This window comes from Rhinoraja longicauda, chromosome 40 (assembly GCF_053455715.1).
Source record: "Rhinoraja longicauda isolate Sanriku21f chromosome 40, sRhiLon1.1, whole genome shotgun sequence".
Classification (NCBI taxonomy): Eukaryota; Metazoa; Chordata; class Chondrichthyes; order Rajiformes; family Arhynchobatidae; genus Rhinoraja; species Rhinoraja longicauda.
This window is the reverse complement of record NC_135992.1, coordinates 14,921,553-14,934,911: the sequence shown is the minus strand read 5'-3', so window position 1 is coordinate 14,934,911 and position 13,359 is coordinate 14,921,553. Positions and strand designations below refer to the sequence as shown.

At 50.1% G+C, this 13,359-nt stretch overlaps 1 protein-coding gene across 1 annotated transcript in view; it reads left to right on the top strand.

Moving 5' to 3' along the window:
- LOC144611585 (vesicular glutamate transporter 1-like) overlaps window positions 1–13,359 on the top strand; it is a 55,764-nt gene that overhangs the window by 20,248 nt on the left and 22,157 nt on the right. The window contains exons 2-3 of the mRNA XM_078430776.1: window positions 6,525–6,777; window positions 9,218–9,336. Of these exons, the coding sequence (XP_078286902.1) occupies window positions 6,525–6,777; window positions 9,218–9,336 (372 nt within the window). The remainder of the gene's footprint in view (window positions 1–6,524; window positions 6,778–9,217; window positions 9,337–13,359) is intronic.

The following is a 13,359-nucleotide window of genomic DNA, read 5'->3' as shown; positions in this document are numbered from 1 at the left end:
CTAGAACTTAAGAACGTATGACCTTATGAACCGGCTCAGCGAGCCCACGCTAACCAGCGATCACCTCATACACCAGCGCTCTCCTGCACAACAGCGACAATTTACAGAGGCCAATTAACCTACAAAACCGAACGTATTTGTGGCGTGGGGGGGAAACCGGAACACCCGGCGAAAACCCACGCAGGGAGAACCTACAAACTCCGTACAGACAGCACCCGGACCGAGCCCGGGCCTCTGGCAATGCAAGTGCAGTAAGGCAGCAACTCTACTGCTGCGCCAACGTGCCGCCCACTCCTACATCTCTTTCTAACTCTTAATAGTTCTGATGAGGTTTCATCAAACTAAAATATTGCTTCTCTCACCATAGCTTGTAGCCAACTTGCTGAGTATTCCCCAGAATTTACTGCTTTGCTTTCAGATCTCCAGGATTAGAGTGTTGACTCTTCATTTTGTAGACTGAATCTATTTTCGTAGGAAAGATTGTTTTGGACTGGAGAACATGATATAAAAACTATAGACTCACACACTCAAATAATGATCACTAAAATTTTCAATTATTTTTCTCAATCACCAAAAGGACACAGAGTGCTGGAGTAACTCAGCGGGTCAGGCAGCATCTGTGGAGAACATGGATAGGTGACGTTTCACAGAGTGCTGGAGTAACTCAGCGGGTCAGGCAGCATCTGTGGAGAACATGGATAGGTGAAGTTTCACAGAGTGCTGGAGTAACTCAGCGGGTCAGGCGGCATCTGTGGAGAACATGGATAGGTGACGTTTCACAGAGTGCTGGAGTAACTCAGCGGGTCAGGCAGCATCTGTGGAGAACATGGATAGGTGACGTTTCACAGAGTGCTGGAGTAACTCAGCGGGTCAGGCAGCATCTCTGGAGAACATGGATAGGTGACGTTTTGGTTTGGGACACTTCTTCAGATGGAACAAGGATCACCTATTCCTTTTCTCCAGAGATGCCGCCTGACCCATTAAGTTACTGCAGGTTTTTGTGCCTATCTTCGGTTTAAACCAGCATCTGCAGTTCCTTCCTACACAAGTTACTCCAGTGCTTTGTGCCTTTTTGTGTAAACCAGCATCTGCAGTTACTTGCATCTAACATTCCCCAGTTACTAATTGGTGATAAAATCTACTATCGCAACTTCTAAGAAACATTTGGGCAGGTACTTGGATAGGACAGGTGGACAGGGACGTGGTCAAACACAGGCAGGTGGGACTAGTGTAGATGGGGCATGTTGGTCAGTATAGGCAAGATGGACCAAAGGGCCTGTTTCCACACTGAGTGACTCTCTCTCTCTCTCTCTCTCTCTCTCTCTCTCTCTCTCTCTCTCTCTCTCTCTCTCTCTCTCTCTCTCTCTCTCTCTCTCTCTCTCTCTCTCTCTCTCTCTCTCTCTCTCTCTCTCTCTCTCTCTCTCTGTGTCTGTAGTCTGAGATAGGTTGTGCTTTATTCTAAAGAGTGAATCCACCTCCTCTTGTGATAGGAGCAGGAGGAGAAGGTCCAGAGGAGGTTAACAAGATTGATCCCAGGAATGAGTGGGTTAACATATGATGAGCGTTTTGATGGCACTGGGCCTGTACTCGCTGGGGTTTAGAAGGATGAGGGGGGACCTCATTGAAACTTACCGATTAGTGAAAGGCCTGGATAGAGTGGACGTGGAGAGGATGTTTCCACTAGTGGGAGAGTCTAGGACCAGAGGGCACAGATAAAGAACTAAAGGACGTTCCTTTAGGAAGGAGATGAGGAGGAATTTCTTTAGTCAGAGGGTGGTGAATCTGGGGAATTCTTTGCCACAGAAGGCCGTGGAGGCCAAGTCAGTGGATATTTTTAAGGCAGAGATGGATAGATTCTTGATTAGTGCGGGTGTCAGGGGTTATGGGGAGAAGGCAGGAGAATGAGGTTTGGAGGGAGAGATAGATCAGCCATGATTGAATGGCGGAGTAGACTTGATGGCTTTGACCAAATGGCTTAATCCTCCTCCTATCACTTATGACCCACGACCTGAATGCGCCCACACTCTGACCTACCGTTAATGCCCTGGGTGTGGGGGTGCTGTATCCATGATGAGATAGACAGTAACAAAAGCATTGAGCAGGGAGCTATTTTTAACTTCAGTTCCATGGAAGCCTTGATCCGTCTTTAATCCTGATTAAAGTGCGATGTGTCTTTGCAAAGCAGTCTTGTGCTCAGAGTGGGTAATTATTCCTCCATAAATACAACCTGCTGGGAGATTAATCTTGCCCATCGCTGAAACTCATGAGTCGTCCTCATGACACTGACAGCCAGTTAGTCACAGAGTCGTCGAGTGATACAGCGTGGAAACAGGCCCTTCTGCCCAACTTGCCCACACTGGCCAACATGTCCCATCTACACTAGCCCCACCTGCCCACAATTGGTTCAAGTCTGTCCTATCCATGTATCATATCATATCATATCATATATATACAGCCAGAAACAGGCCTTTTCGGCCCTCCAAGTCCATGCCGCCCAGCGATCCCCGCACATTAACACTATCCTACACCCACTAGGGACAATTTTTACATTTACCCAGCCAATTAACCTACATACCTGTACGTCTTTGGAGTGTGGGAGGAAACCGAAGATCTCGGAGAAAACCCACGCAGGTCACGGGGAGAACGTGCAAACTCCTTACAGTGCAGCACCCGTAGTCAGGATCGAACCTGAGTCTCCGGTGCTGCATTCGCTGTAAAGCAGCAACTCTACCGCTGCGCTACCGTGCCAACTGTCTAACCAGTTGGCATTACTTTCCCCAGCTTCTCGACACTTGCAGAGTTTTGTTACAGATGACAACATTTCCTGCAACTTAACATTCTCCAGAAACGGAAGATAGACACAAAAAGCTGGAGCCGAAACATCACCCACTCCTTCTCTCCAGAGATGCTGCCTGACCCGCTGAGTTACTCCAGTTTTTTGTGTGTCTTTCTTCGGTTTAAACCAGCATCTGCAGTTCCTTCCTGCACATTTCTCCAGAAATGGGTTTGGGGAGAGCATCGGCAGTGTCTTTACCATCGTTAACGAGTGACCACAGAACATTGAACAGCACAGGAACAGGCCCTTCGGCCCACAATGTCCATGCTGAACATGATGCCAAGTTAAAATAACTTTCTCTCCCTGCACATGATCCGTATCCCACCATTCCCTGCATATCCAAACGCCTTTTAAAGATCGCTATCATGGTACCTACACCACCACACCTGGCAGTGTGTTACAGGCACCAAGCACCTCTATGTAATAGTGCATGTCCCCCGCATATCATCATATCATATCATATATCTACAGCCGGAAACAGGCCTTTTCGGCCCTCCAAGTCCGTGTCGCCCAGTGATCCCCGTACATTAACACTATCCTACACCCACTAGGGATAATTTTTACATTTACCCAGCCAATTAACCTACATACCTGTACGTCTTTGGAGTGTGGGAGGAAACCGAAGATCTCGGAGAAAACCCACGCAGGTCACGGGGAGAACGTACAAACTCCGTACAGACAGCGCCCGTAGTCAGGATCGAACCTGTGTCTCCGGCGCTGCATTCGCTGTAAAGCAGCAACTCTACCGCTGCGCTACCGTGCCGCATAGAACATAGAATAGGACAGCACTCTCAATCAGTGAATGAAGATTAAGTACTATGTCCTCTCGAGAACCAGTGCGGCAGGGTGGCGCAGCGGTAGAGTTGCTGCCTCACAGCGAATGCAGCGCTGGAGACCCGGGTTCCATCCTGACTACGGGTGCTGTCTGTACGGAGTTTGTACGTTCTCCCCGTGACCTGCGTGGGTTTTCTCCGAGATCTTCGGTTTCCCCCCACACTCCAAAGACGTACAGGGTCCACTGTTGTTTGTCATTTACATTAATGATCTGGATGATGGTGTGGCAAATTGGATTAGTAAATATGCAGATGATACTAAGATCGGTGGAGTAGTCGATAGTGAGGTAGATTTTCAAAGTCTACAGAGAGACTTGGGCCTTTTGGAAGGGTGGGCTGAAAGATGGCAGATGGAGTTTAATGCTGATAAGTGTGAGGTGCTGCATTTTGGTAGGACAAATCAAAATAGGACGTACAGGGTAAATGGTAGGGGATTGAGGAATGCAGTGGAACAGAGGGATCTGGGAATAACTGTGCGTTGTTCCCTGAAGGTGGAATCTCATGTGGATAGGGTGGTGAAGAAGGCGTTTGGTATGCTTGCCTTTATAAATCAGAGCATCGAGTATAGAAGTTGGGATGTAATGTTAAAATTGTACAGGGCATTGGTGAGGCCGAGTCTGGAGTATGGTGTGCAGTTCTGGTCGCCAAATTATAGGAAGGATGTCGACAAAATGGAGAGGGTACAGAGGAGATTTACTAGAATGTTGCCTGGGTTTCAGCACTTAGGCTACAGAGAGAGAGGTTGAACAGGTTGGGTCTTTATTCTTTGGAGCGTAGAAGGTTGAGGGGGGACTTGATAGAGGTTTTTAAAATTTTGAGAGGGACGGACAGAGTTGACGTGGGTAGGCTTTTCCCTTTGAGAGTGGGGAAGATTCCAACAAGGGGACATAGCTTCAGAATTGAGGGACAAAGGTTTAGGGGTAACATGAGGGGGATCTTCTTTACTCAGAGGGTGGTGGCTGTATGGAATGGGCTTCCGGTGGAAGTGGTGGACGCTGGCTCGATTTTATTATTTAAGAGTAAATTGGATAGGTATATGGATAGGAGGGGATTGGAGGGTTATGGTCTGAGTGCAGGTAGATGAGACTAGGTCAGGGAGAATGGTCGGCGTGGACTGGTAGGGCCGGACAGGCCTGTTTCCATGCTGTAGTTGTTATATGTTATATGTTTGCAGGTTAATTGGGTTGGTAAATGTAAAAATTGTCCCCAGTGGGTGTAGGATAATGTTAATGTGCGGGGATCGCTGGTCGGCGCGGACCCGGTGGGCCGAAATGACCTGTTTCCGTGCTGTATCTCTAAACTAAACTAAACAAAACTAAACATAGGTTTAAGTTGAGGGAGGAAAGATTTAATTGGAATCCGAGGTGTATCTTTTTCACACAAAGGGTGGTGGATGTATGGAATGAGCTGCCTAAATGTTTCTTAAACATGTACTTGCCTAAATGTTTCTTAAACATGTACTTGCCTAAATGTTTCTTAAACATTGTGATAGTCCCTGCCTCAACTACCTCCTCTGGCAGCTTATTCCATATACTTACCCTCTGTGTGATAAAGTTGCCCCTCAGGTTCCTATTTAATCTTTCCCCTCTCACTTTCAACTTATATCCTCTGTTTCTTGATTCCCATATTCTGAGTTAAAAGACATTTAAAAAACATTTGTACAGGTCACATGTGGACAAATATGGACTGAAGAAAGGGTCTCGTCCCGAAACGTCACCCATTCCTTCTCTCCAGAGATGCTGCCTGACCCGCTGAGTTACTCCAGCATTTTGTGTCTATCATCAAATATCATCAAATAGTTTAGATGGGGCATCGTGGTCGGCACGGTAGAGTTGGGCCGAAGGGCCTGTTTCCATGTTGTACGACTCCATGACTCCATGAGTTCCCGATCGCTGTTTCGGTGGCTGGCAGGGGTCGTTAGTGAACTGTGCTGTTTCAGTATTAGTTCAGTTTAGTTTATTGGCACATGTACCGAGGTACAGTGAAAAGCTTTTGTGCGGCCAGCGGAAAGACAATACGTGATTACAATCGATCCATTTACACTGTACAGATACATGATAAGGGAATAACGTTTAGTGCAACGTAAAGCCAGCAAAGTCCGATCAAGGATAGGCCGAGGGTCTCCAATGAGGTAGATAGTAGTTCTGCATGGAGTCATAAGGTCATAAGGTACAGGAGTAGAATTAGGCCATTCAGACCATCAAGTCCATTCTACCAATCAATCATGGCTGATCTATCTCTCCCTCCTAACCCCATTCTCCTGCCTTCTCCCCATAACCTCTAACCATAGAATGATACAGCATGGAAACAGGCCCTTCGGCCCAACTTGCCCACACCGGCCAACATGTCCTAGCTACACTAGTCCCACCTGCCGGCATTTGGACCTTATCCCTCTAAACCTGTCCTATACGTGTACCTGTCTAACTGTTTCTTAAACGTTGGGATAGTCCCAGCCTCAACTACCTCCTCTGGTAGCTGGTTGCATACATCCACCACCCTTTGTGTGAAAAAGTTGCCCCTCAGATTCCTATTGAATCTTTTCCCCTTCACCGCTGTCTAGCTGTGGTGGGATGGTTCAGTTGCCTGACAACAGCTCCTGGCAGTGACCGGGTTGTGTTTTGCTGCCGTCTACACAGGGTCGGCACAGAGAAACATAGAAAATAGGTGCAGGAGGAGGCCATTCGGCCCTTCGAGCCAGCACCACCATTCAATGTGATCATGGCTGATCAACCAGAATCAGTACCCCGTTCCTGCTTTCTCCACATATCCCTTGATATCGGCCTCCACTGCCTTCTGTGGCCGAGAATCCCACAGATTCACGACCCTCTGGGTGAAGATGTTTTTTCTCATGTCAGGGTGCTGGAGAAGCGACAGGACGTGGGCGAGACCATCGAGCTGACGGAGGAGGGGCGGCCGGTCGGCGTGGCCGAGAAGCAGAAGCCGCTGCTGGACTGTACCTGCTTCGGGTTGCCCAAGCGCTACCTCATCGCCGTCATGAGCGGCCTGGGCTTCTGCATCTCCTTCGGCATCCGCTGCAACCTGGGTGTGGCCATCGTCAGCATGGTCAACAACAAGACCGTCAACCGCAACGGCAAGCTGGTCATGGAGGTGAGTGGTGCCCGCATGGCACGGCACGGCACGGTGCATGCACACAGCAATGCAGGGCATGATGCATGCACACAACAACGCAGGGAATGGCGCATGCACACAGCAATGCAGGGCATGATGCATGGACACAGCAATGCAGGGAATGGTGCATGCACACAACAAGGCAGGGAATGGTGCATGCACACAACGCAGGGAATGGTGCATGCACACAACGCAGGGAATGGTGCATGCACACAACAATGCAGGGCATGATGCATGCACACAACAATGCAGGGCATGGTGCATGCACACAACAACGCTGGGAATGGTGCATGCACACAACGCAGGGAATGGTGCATGCACACAATAATGCAGGGCATGATGCATGGACACAGCAATGCAGGGCATGATGCATGCACACAACAATGCTGGGAATGGTGCATGCACACAAAAATGCAGGGCATGATGCATGCACACAGCAATGCAGGGCATGATGCATGCACACAGCAATGCAGGGCATGATGCATGCACACAGCAATGCAGGGCATGATGCATGCACACAGCAATGCAGGGCATGATGCATGCACACAATAATGCAGGGCATGATGCATGCACACAGCAATGCAGGGAATGGTGCCAGAACATAACAACGCAGGAAAAGGTCTCACCGTATATTAATTAACAGAAAGTCATACAGCGTAGAAACTGGCCCTTCGGCCCAATTTGTCCATGCTAACCAAGATTACCCGTCTACGTCAGTCCCACTTGCCCTCGTTCAGCACCTATTGCTCTAAACCATTCCTATCCATGGACCTGTCCAAATGTCTTTTAAATGGTGTTATAGCACCTGCCTCAACCACCTCCTCTGGCCGCCAGACCCATGGATTCACCACCCTCTGTAAATAAAATGCTCATCAGGTTCCTATTGAATCTTTCCCCTTTCAACTTAAACCCATGTCCTCTAGTTCTTGATTCCCCGTAGTCTGGGTAAAAGACTGCATATTCACCCTGTCTATTCCCCTCACAGTTTTATACATCTTACACCTCCCATAAGGGTGGTATGGTGATGCAGTGCCAGAGACCCGGGTTCGATCCTGACTACGGGCGCTGTCTGTACAGTGTTTATACTTTCTCCCCGTGTGGGTTTTCTCCGGGTGCTCTGGTTTCCTCCCACACTCCAGAGACATGCAGGTTTGTGCTGCTATGAGTGGTGGCAGGCCTGGTTCGCCCCAGCGAGCACAACTTAGTAACTTTATCGGCACCAGAAACGTGACAAGTGTTGTGTACTGCCTCGGTGAGGTTTGCTGTGTGACTTTACCGGGTTGTACGCAACTAGGGGTTGCCAACTTCCTCACTCCCAAATAAGGGACAAAAGGTGATGTCACTTTCCCGCGCCCCACATGACCTCACCCAACCAGCAGCCACGTGCTCCTGCTCCACCAACGGCGGCCGCCCGGGCTGGGAGGCTGGTTGCTATGCAACTTCCGTTAGGCGGCTCCCGGGCCTCCGGGCCTACACTATTCAGGGCTACAACAGCCTACAGTGTCCGGGCCTACAGTGTCCGGGCCTACAGTGTCCGGGCCTACAGTGTCCGGGCCTACACTGTCCGGGCCTACACTGTTCGGGCCTACAGCGGCCCCTGGGCCTACACTGTCCGGGCCTACACTGTCCGGGCCTACAGCGGCTCCTGGGCCTACAGTGTTTGGGCCTACAGTGTCCAGGCCTACAGCACCGTCTGTGCCAAATATGGGACAAGGGCAGTCCAGTACGGTACAAACTAATTTAGCCCAAAATACGGGGTGTCCCGGCTAATACGGGACAGTTGGCAAACCCTACATGTAACACAAAGCATTGCACTGTACCTCGCTCGGTACATGTGACAATCGAGTGACATTGAATCATTGGCTTCTGTAAATGATGCCAAAGTGTGTAGGATGCGAGACTGGGAAAACAGAACTAGTTAATGATCGATGGTCTGCACGGACTCGGTGGGCCGAAGGGCCTGTGTCCCTGCTTTATCTCTAAACTAAACTAAAGTAAGAAACATAGACACACAGAAATATAAAAAATAGATGCAGGAGTAGGCCATTCGGCCCTTCGAGCCAGCACCGCCATTCAATATGATCATGGCCGATCATCCTAAATCAGTACCCCGTTCCTGCTTTCTCCCCATATCCCTTGATTCCGTTAGCCCAAAGAGCTCTATCCAACTCTCTCTTGAAAACATCCAGTGAATCGGCCTCCACTGCCTTCTGTGGCAGAGAATTCCACAGATTCACATCTCTCTAGCTGAAAAGGTTTCTCCTCATCTCAGTCCTAAATGGCCGACCCCTTATTCTTAAACTGTGACCCCTTTTCCTGCAACTTTAAGAACTAAACTAAACCAATCCCCAGTGACAGTTTTGACCAAGAGGAGGGGTGGAGAACAGGAAGGTCTCATCCCTCTCCCGTCTGTCCGCAGAAAGCTATCTTTAACTGGGACCCGGAGACGGTGGGAATGATACACGGATCGTTCTTCTGGGGCTACATAGTTACGCAGATCCCTGGAGGATACATCTCACAGAGGTTTGCTGCCAACAGGTAGGTGTTTCTCCTCCCCCGACACCCTCTCACTCCCCAAAGACAGGCACAAAATGCCGGGGTAACTCAGCGGGACAGGCAGCATCTCTGGAGAGAAGGGATGGGTGACGTTTCGGGTCGAGACCCTTCTTCAGACTGAAGACTTGACGTCTGATGATGGGTAGATGGTTGGATAGTGTGCCATGAGCTCTCTTGGGGGCGGGTAGGGCCGCTGCCTCACAGCGCCAGAGAGCTGGGTTCGATTCTGACCACAGGTGCTATCTGTGTGCGTGTGTGTGTGTGTGTGTGTGGAGTTTGCATGGTCTCCCTGTGACTGTGTGGGTTTCCTCCGGATGCTCCGGTTTCAGGCCGCATCCCAAAGACGTGCGGGTTTGTAGGTGTGGGCGCGAGGTGGAATCTGAGGGGCAGTTAATGGGAATGAAGGAAGAATGAAGTGTTTGAGGGTTGGATTAGGGACATGGGTGTGCTGGGCCTCCTCGGTTGTGTCCACAGGGCCTGTTGCTGTACCTCTCTGTCCTTAACGACGTAGGACCCTTCACCAGGGGCGAAACCCACGTCAGTGTTATGGGTGGCCACGGTGGTGCAGCGGTAGAGTTGCTGCCTTACAGCACTTGAAGTGCCGGAGACCCGGGTTCGATCCCGACTACGGGCGCCGTCTGTACGGAGTTTGTACGTTCTCCCCGTGACCTGCGTAGGTTTTCTCCGAGATCTTCGGTTGCCCCCCACGCTCCAAAGACGTACAGGTTTGTAGGTAAATTGGCTTGGGTATAAATGTAAAAATTGTCCCTTGTGTGTGTAGGACAGTGTTGGTGTGCGGGGATCGCTGGTCGGCGTGGACTCGGTGGGCCGAAGGGAAGGGCCTGTTTCGGCGCTGTATCTCTAAACTAAACTAAGCTAAACCAAACCTTCGTCCGCATGAGTTTCAGATCTGTTATCTTTGGAGAGACAGTATTACATATTGAAGAAATGATTAAATATTGTGTGGCGGTGAGACTTCCCACTGTGAGGCTGATGGTAAGATTAGTTAACAATTTTTCAAAGCTGGTGCGGAGGGGTTGGCCCATGGCCCAGTCCTGCAGCTAACCCATCTGCCTGACTATCACACCATCTGATCATTCCTCTTTTCCTTCCAAAACTTTCTTTCCTACTTCAGTGCACAATTTCTGCTCTTCAGAGGAGAAGCTGCTTAAAAATGCCTCCAACCTCATCGACTGCATCCAGTGTTCCCCACGTGGCCTCCTGTACATCGGCGAGAACCCCTGGTCCTAGACTGTCCCACAGGTGGAAACATCCTCTCCTTCATCCACTCTATCCAAGTCTTCTACCATTTGGTATCCACTTACCATTTGCCATTACGAGAATGTTCCCAGGAATGAGTGGGTTAACGTACGATGAGCGTTTGTCCGCACTGGGCCTGTACTCGCTGGAGTTTAGAAGGATGAGGGGGGATCTCATTGAAACTTACCAAATAGTGAAAGGCCTGGATGGAGTGGATGTGGAGAGGATGTTTCCACTAGTGGGAGAGTCTAGGACCAGAGGGCACAGCCTCAGAACAAAAGGACGTTCCTTTAGGAAGGAGATGAGGAGGAATTTCTTTAGTCAGAGGGCGGTGAATCTGTGGAATTCTTTGCCACAGACGGCTGTGGAGGCCAAGTCAGTGGATATTTTTAAGGCAGAGATAGATAGATTCTTGATTAGTACGGGTGTCAGGGGTTATCTTTGAGGAAGGACATTCTTGCTCCTGAGGGAGTGCAGCGTAGGTTCACCAGGTTAATTCCCGGAATGGCGGGACTGTCGTAGTTTGAAAGACTGGAGCGACTGGGCTTGTACACACTGGAATTTAGAAGGATGAGAGGAGATCTTATTGAAACATATAAGATTATTAAGGGATTGGACACGTTAGAGGCAGGAAACATGTTCCCAATGTTGGGGGAGTCCAGAACCAGGGGCCACAGTTTAAGAATAAAGGTAGGCCATTTAGAACGGAGATGAGGAAAATCTTTTTCAGCCAGAGAGTTGTAAATCTGTGGAATTCTCTGCCTCAGAAGGCAGTGGAGGCCAATTCTCTAGATGCTTTCAAGAGAGAGCTAGATGGAGCTCTTAATGGTAGCGGAGTCAGGGTGTATGGGGAGAAGGCAGGAACGGGGTAATGATTGTGAATGATCAGCCATGATCACATTGAATGGCGGTGCTGGCTCGAAGGGCCGAATGGCCTACTCCTGCACCTATTGTCTATTGTCTATTGTTATGGGGAGAAGGCTGGAGAATGGCGTTCGGAAGGAGAGATAGATCGGCCATGATTGAATGGTGGAGGAGACTTGATGGGCTGAATGGCCTAATTCTGCTCCTATCACGTATGACCCACGACCTAAATGCGCCCACACTCTGACCTGCCGTTGATGCTCTGGGTGTGGGGCTGCTAACTCCATGATGAGATGGACAGCAACAAAAGCCTTGGGCAGGGAGCTATTTTTAACTTCAGTTCCACGGACGCCGAATGGCCTAATTCTGCTCCTAGCCCTTGAGCCGAAGCGGTCGCGATAGTTTTGTGCGCCTCCCGCAGCGGTGCAGATGCTGCCGGGAGTGTGAGGCGGCAGCTCAAGGGTTAACGGCGGGCGATGGGCACCATCTCTGACGTAGGTGGACTTTTCTCGGTTAATTACCAGCATTCCTCAGCGAGCCTGCAGTTGAATCAGCAACACGCGTGAAGCCTCACAAGTGATGCTCCCACCCTTGGGAACTCATTAAAACCCGGAAAAGGAGATGTTTCTATTTCTGCATCTCGCTGATGCGGGTTTGGAGTGGTAGTTTGAGTTTGAGTTTCAGCGGTAGAGTTGCTGCCTTACAGCGAATGCAGCGCTGGAGACCCGGGTTCCATCCTGACTACAGAGTTTGTACGCTCTCCCCGTGACCTGCGTGGGTTTACCCCGAGATCTCCGGTTTCCTCCCACACTCCAAAGACGTGCAGGTTTGTAGGTTAATTGGCTTGGTATAAAATGTAAAAATTGTCCCTAGTGGGTGTAGGATGGTGTTAACAATTGTCCCCAGTGGGTACCGGACACTTCCAGTATTGTCACTGGTGGACTCTTCGGAAGTGATGACCAAAAGATACAAGATACTAGAAGTAGGGGTTGCCAACTTCCTCACTCCCAGATACGGGACAAGGTGACGTCACCGCCCCGCGCCCCACGTGGCCTCACCCAGCCAGCGGCCACGTGCTCCCGCTCCACCAATGGCGGCCGCCATTGGTGGAGCGGGAGCACGTGGCCGCTGGCTGGGTGAGGTCGCGTGGGGCGGTGACATCACCCTTTGTCCCTTCTTTGGGAGTGAGGAAGTTGGCAACCCTACTTAATACGGGGGCAAGGGCGGTCCCGTACGGGACAAACCAATTTAGCCCAAAATAGGGGATGTCCCGGCTAATACGGGACAGTTGGCAAACCCTAGCCTGAAGAGAATCGGGGCTGGCCCCTCCATCTATGTGACCTTGGGTCGGCCCAACTTGTGGTCACTGTGACCCAAACGAGATAGGGTGGCGCAGTGGGCACAGGCACTGCCTCAAAGCTCCAGTGATCCAGGTTCAATCCTGATGGAGTCACAGAGTGATACAGTGTAGAAACAGGCCCTTCGGCCCAACTTGCCCACACCAGCCAACGTTGTCCCAGCTACACTAGTCCCACCTGCCCGCGTTTGGTTCATGTCCCTCCAAACCTGTCCTGTCCATGTACCCGTCCAACTGATTATTAAACATAGAAACATAGAAACATAGAAAATAGGTGCAGGAGTAGGCCATTCGGCCCTTCGAGCCTGCACCGCCATTCAATATGATCATGGGTGATCATCCAGCTCAGTAACATGTACCTGCCTTCTCTCCATACCCCCTGATCCCTTTAGCAAAAAGGGCCACATCTAACTCCCTCTTAAATATAGCCAATGAACTAGCCTCAACTACCTTCTGTGGCAGAGAATTCCACAGACTCACCACTCTCTGTGTGAAGAAATGTTTTCTCATCTCGGTCCTAAAAG